The sequence below is a fragment of the Otolemur garnettii genome, unplaced genomic scaffold (genome assembly GCF_000181295.1).
Source record: "Otolemur garnettii isolate 467f Iridium unplaced genomic scaffold, OtoGar3 scaffold00244, whole genome shotgun sequence".
NCBI lineage: Eukaryota > Metazoa > Chordata > Mammalia > Primates > Galagidae > Otolemur > Otolemur garnettii.
The window spans coordinates 1,543,107-1,548,855 of NW_003852639.1; the positions used below are offsets into that span (position 1 = coordinate 1,543,107).

The 5,749-nt window shown below is 44.4% G+C and overlaps 1 protein-coding gene across 1 annotated transcript in view; it reads right to left on the reverse strand.

Annotated features, from left to right (window-relative positions):
• Positions 1 to 5,749, reverse strand: part of NUP210L (nucleoporin 210 like) — a 147,392-nt gene that overhangs the window by 63,261 nt on the left and 78,382 nt on the right. The window contains 1 exon segment of the mRNA XM_023508329.1: positions 4,895 to 5,068. Within this exon segment, the coding sequence (XP_023364097.1) occupies positions 4,895 to 5,068 (174 nt within the window).

A 5,749-nucleotide genomic window follows, 5' to 3' on the forward strand; every position in this document is an offset into this window, starting at 1 on the left:
GTTTTTGGCTGGGGCTGGGTTTGAACCCACCATCTCCATCATATATGGCCGGTGCCTTACTCCTTTGAGCCACAGGCACCACCCCACACATTTAAAATTTTTTTACAGACAGGAGTCTTCCTGTATTTCCCAAGCTGGCCTTAAACACTGTGTTTCCCACCTCAGCCTCCCAAGTAGCTGGGACTATAGATATGCACCATCGTACCCAGCTTCTCAGGTTCTTCTTTAAACTGGAAATAAACTCTCAGCTAAGGGAGCTGAATATAAGAGCAGCCAAGGAAACTGAACTTTGTGGTGGTCAGAAAGCTTTCATAATCTTTGTTTCTGTTCCTCAACCGAAATCTTTCCAGAAAATCTAAGTATAGGCAGTGCATGAATTGGAGAAACCTTCAGTGGAAAGCATGCAGTCTTTATTTATGAGAGGAGCATAATGCCCATGCTAACTCAAAAAATCCATACAAAAAATAAGCAAAAACATCTTATGAGCCACATTCTGATACTTATGCATGATGAGATACTTGAGGACTTGGTCTTCTCAAGTGAAATTGTGAGCAGTAACAAAACCTGAGTGAGACTGAATGGCAGCTGGCTCGCTAAGGTTCATACGGAAAAAGCACAGAAGAAGCAAAGGCTGGAACCTCTTCTGGTGTTTACAAGAAGCTCATAGACAAGAATGTTAATTTGTTTGTTGCTGGCTTTTTTTTTTTTTGAGACAGTCCCACTATATCACCCTCGGTAAAGAGCTGTGGCACCACAGCTCACAGCAACCTCAAACTCTTGGGTTTAAGTGATTCTCTTGCCTTAGCCTCCCAAGTAGCTGGGACTACAGGAACCCGCCACAGTGCTCAGCTATTTTTTTTTTTTTTTTAGAGACAGAGTCTCGCTTTGTCCCCCTTGATAGAGTGCCATGATTATAGCAACCTCCAGCTCTTGGGCTTAGGTGATACTCTTGCCTCTGCCGCCTGAGTAGCTGGGACTACAGGTGCCCACCACAATACCTGGCTATTTTTTTGTTGCAGTTTGGCCAGGGCTGAGGTCAAACCCACCACCCTTGGCATATGGGGCCGGCACCCTACTCAAAAAATAGCCAGGCGTTGTGGTGGGCATCTGTAGTCCCAGTTACTGGCGCTGCCCCAATGCCCAGCTATTTTTTGTTGAGGTTGTCATCATTGTTGTTTAGCTGGCCTGGGCCGGGTTTGAACCCGCCAACTTCGAGCATTTTTTCTTTTTCTTTTTTTTTTTTGAGACAGAGTCTCACTTTGTTCCCTAGAATGCTATGGCATCATACCTCACAGCCACCTCAAAGTCTTGGGCTCAAGTGATTCTTTTGCCTCAGACTCCTGAGTAGCTGGAACTTCTGTTTTTTTCTTCTTTTAGTAGAGATGGGGTCTCCCTCTTGCTGGTTGCAAACTCTTGAGCTCAAGGGATCCAACCACCTTGGTCTTTCAGAGTGCTGGGATTACAGGAATGAGCCCCTGTACCTGCCTTTTTTTTTTTTTTTTTTAAAGACAGGGGTCTTGTCTCGGCGCCTGTAGCATACTGGTTACAGCGCCAACAGCACCAGCCACATACACCGAGGGTGGTGGGTTCGAACTGGCCTGGGCCAACTAAACAACTGCAACAAAAAAATAGCCAGGCATTGTGGAGGGAGCTTGTAGTCCTAGCTACTTGGGAGGTTTAGGCAAGAGAATTGCTTAAGCCCAAGAGTTTGAGGTTGCTGTGAACTGTGATGCCACGACACTCTACCAAGGGCAACATAGTGAGAATCTGTCTCAAAAAATATATATGTATATATAAAAAAAATAAAGGCAGGGTCTTCCTCTGTTCCCCAGAATGAAGTGCAGTAGTACAATCACAGCTCACTGCATTCTCTGACTCCCAGGCTCCCGTGATCCTCCTGGCTTAAGCTCCTAAGTAGCTGACTACAGGCACGTGCCCCCAGTGCTCAGCTAATTTTTCTACTTTTTGTACATATGGGTTCTTGCTATGTTGCCCAGGCTGGTCTTGAACTGTTGGCCTTAAATGATCCACCTACTTGGCCTTCTAAAGTATTGGGATTATAGATATGAGCCACTGAGTCTGACCCAAGATGTTACTACAATTTTGAATTCCCAAGTTTCAGTGGTAAACAGAAATGACTATATAAAATATCTCTTATACACAAAAATAATATAGTAGAATGAAGAACAAGAGGATTAAAACAGTACACTAGGAAATATCTAACACAAAAGAAGGAAGAAATGCAGGAATAGGGTGGTGCGTATGGCTCAGTACGGGTAAGGCACCAGCTCTATATACTGAGGGTAGCAGGTTCAAACCCAGCCCTGACCAAACTGCAACAGAAAAATAGCCAGGCATTGTGGCGGGCGCCTGTAGTTGGAGGTTGAGGCAAGAGAATCACCTAAGTCCAGGTTGCTGTGAGCTGTGTGACGCCATGGCACTCTACCGAGGGCGATAAAGTGAAACTCTGTCTCTACAAAAAAAAAAAAAAAGAAAAAAGAAAAACTCTTATAGGCTCAGCGCCCATAGCACAGTGGTTATGGTGCAGGCAGGCCACATGCACCAAGGCTGGTAGATTTGAGCCCGGCCCAGACCAACTAAACGATAGTGACAACTGCAACAAAAAAATACCGGGTGTTGTGGCGGGCACCTACATGAAGTTCCAGCTCCTTGGGAAGCTGAGGGAAAAGAATCACTTAAGCCCAAGAGTTTGAGGTTGTTGTGAGTTGTGACGCCACAGCACTCTACCTAGGGTGACATAGTGAGACTCTGTCTCAAAAACAAAAAAATGGGCTCGGCGCCTGCGGCTCAAACGGCTGAGGCGCCAGCCACATACACCTAGGGTGGCAGGTTCGAATCCAGCCTGGACCCGCCAAACAACAATAATGGCTGCAACCAAAAAATAGCCGGGCGTTGTGGCGGGCGCCTGTGGTCCCAGCTACTTGGGAAGCAGAGGCAGGAGACTCCCTTGAGCCCAGGAGTTGGAGGTTGCTGTGAGCAGTGAAGCCATAGTACTCTACCCAGGGGGACAGCTTGAGGGTCTGTCTCAAAAAAAAAAAATGATGGGAAGGTGCCCTAATCTTGACACCCACACAGGGATGCTGAGGCCATGGGTGGGCTGAGGACCAGGCCATGGGTGGGCTGAGGACCAGCCCATGAAATTATTAATAAACTGTCTCAAGTTGAGTATTTGAAGAAATAACCACTGAGCATAGGTGCTGAGCCAAAAAAAATATTTTTTTTTCTTTTTTAGAGACAGTGTCACTTTGCTGCCCTCAGTAGAGTGCTGTGGAGTCACAGCTCACAGCAACCTCCAGCTCTTAGGTGATTGGGCTTAGGTGATTCTCTTGCCTCAGCCTCCTGAGTAGCTGGGACTATAGGTGCCCACCACAATGCCTGGCTATTTTTTTGTTGCAGTTTGGCAGAGGCCAGGTTTGAACCCGCCACCCTCGGTATATGGGGCCATCACCCTACTCACTGAGCCACAGGTGCTGTCCCTCCCCCCAAAAAATTTTAATATGAAATTTGATTCTGAGAAACATGAGTTCCCAACCTGTAACATCTCATTCTGCTGTTCCTTTATAATATAAGATAGTATGGCATAAAATTAATAATACATACTTTGGAGTCAGACAGAATGTGCTACTTTCTTTAGCTTTTGACTCTGGAAAATTTACTCAACTCCTGGCCTCAATGTTCTCATGTGTAAAATGGGAATAATTGTCGCGACCCGTCGGGCTCCTGTGGCCCTGGTCTTGGTTAGTGCAGGAAGGAACCAGGTGAGAAGCGGATTAGAAGTACAAGCTTGTGGAAGGCGGGCTAGCCCTTACTTTCCGGGTAGCCCCGAGCAACTTCCGCACCAGCCTTTTATTGAACCAGAACAACACAGGTGAGGGGAGAAATTAACAATGACTACTTGCTGAGGGCACGGGCTCTTCTTCCACAAGGAGCTCCTGTGGAGGAATGGCCCGAGGTCCATGCCTCAGCTGCAGATCATCTTGCTGTGATGTTGGCATCTCCTACAAATAATTAATTTTTTTTTCTGCACAGGCTAAGTAATGACTTCTATCCTCCCATGCTTGAAATCATAGTCAATGGCATTTATCATGTAGTCTGATGTTCTGGTTCCTAGGTTAGATAACTCATTAATTCTTCACTCCCTGTTGTCTACTTAGTAGGTATGTTATTGTTTATACTATTCATCATGGTAGGTTTGGAGAAGAGATAGATTTTTATTACTTATTGGCAATGCTAATAAAATTTTGGTCAGGAAGGATTTTAGCAAAACCATTTGGAAGTTATGTAGAGAGATTTCAATTGTCTATTCATAATCATAGGCCATGTACCTAAGTACAGTAAACAAAGTCATGTTACTCCGTGTGGCCAATTCTATTCTTTTTTTTTTTTTTTTAGCCATTTCTATTCTACTGTAATTACCTTTTCTTAGACACTATCAGAGAATGAATAACAAATAAACCAGTTCCCTTAACTTTAATAAAAGAAAAGCTATTGGTGGCGCCCATAGCTCAGTGGGTAGGGTGCTGCCCACATACATGGAGGCTGGCAGGTTCGAGCCTTGGCCAGCTAAAACAACAATAACAACTGCAACAACGACAACAACAACAACAAAATTAGCTGGGTGTTGTGGTGGGCGCCTGTAGTCCCAGCTACTTGGGAGGCTGACACAAAAGAATTGCTTAAGCCCAAGAGTTGGAGATTGTTGTGAGCTGTGATGCCAGAGCACTCTATCCAGGGCAAAAGCTTGAGACTGTGTCTCAAAAAACAAAACAAAACAGAACCCAAAACAAAAAAAAAAGCTACATTTCAGACTTTTTATCTCTGATGCATGGAAGACAAAAGTGCCAAGTTAGTTTGAAACATATTCTGAACTTACCAGTTGTTTGTTGTGCTGTGGCAGAGGACATGGCTGGGCACCAGCTGGTACCTTGTATACCGGGGTTACTGACATACTGGCAGGATGGGCACATAAGAAGTGCACCTGCACAACCTCTATAGCTGGACAAGGATTCAGGACACCTGGGTGATTTCCAATTCGGAATGTGAGAACCTTAAGGAAATATCAGAGCAAGAGATAATTGTGGGTAGACACTTGCTGTCAGTCCTGCCAATGTAAATGTTAGAATTATTCATACTCCAATATAGAGAGTCCCTTATTGTTATAGTTCTTAGTTAACTGGACATTAAGGGTATCATGAAAATTTGAAAACAAATAGAAAATTTTTTAAAAATCTAACTTTATCAATTACTTGATAATTGATATCTTTTCCCTCCCTGAATCTTTTCTTACCAATCGGTAAAAAGTGGAAAAACTAATGTGTGTTTCATGTGTTTCAACCTGTATGTAGTGGAAGTACTAATGAATAACAAAGTGCAAATGAAAAGAAGTTAGGGGGCTTCAAGTGGGGGTTAATTAGGCCTGAAATTACTAACAGTTCACTCAATAATCTAGGAGAAGAAGGAAACATAATAAAAGCCTTATATGAAAAATCCACAGCTGGCTGGGTGTGGTGGCTTACACCTGTAATCCTAGCACTCTGGGAGGCCGAGATGGGTGGATAGCTTGAGCTCACAAGTTCAAGAGCAGCCTGAGCAAAAAGCAAGACCCCTGTCTCTATTAAAAATAGAAAAACTGAGGCAAGAGGATTGCTTATGCCCAAGAGTTGGAGGTTGCTGTGAGCTATGATGGCATGGCCCTCTACCCAGGGTGACAGCTTGAGACTCTGTCTCA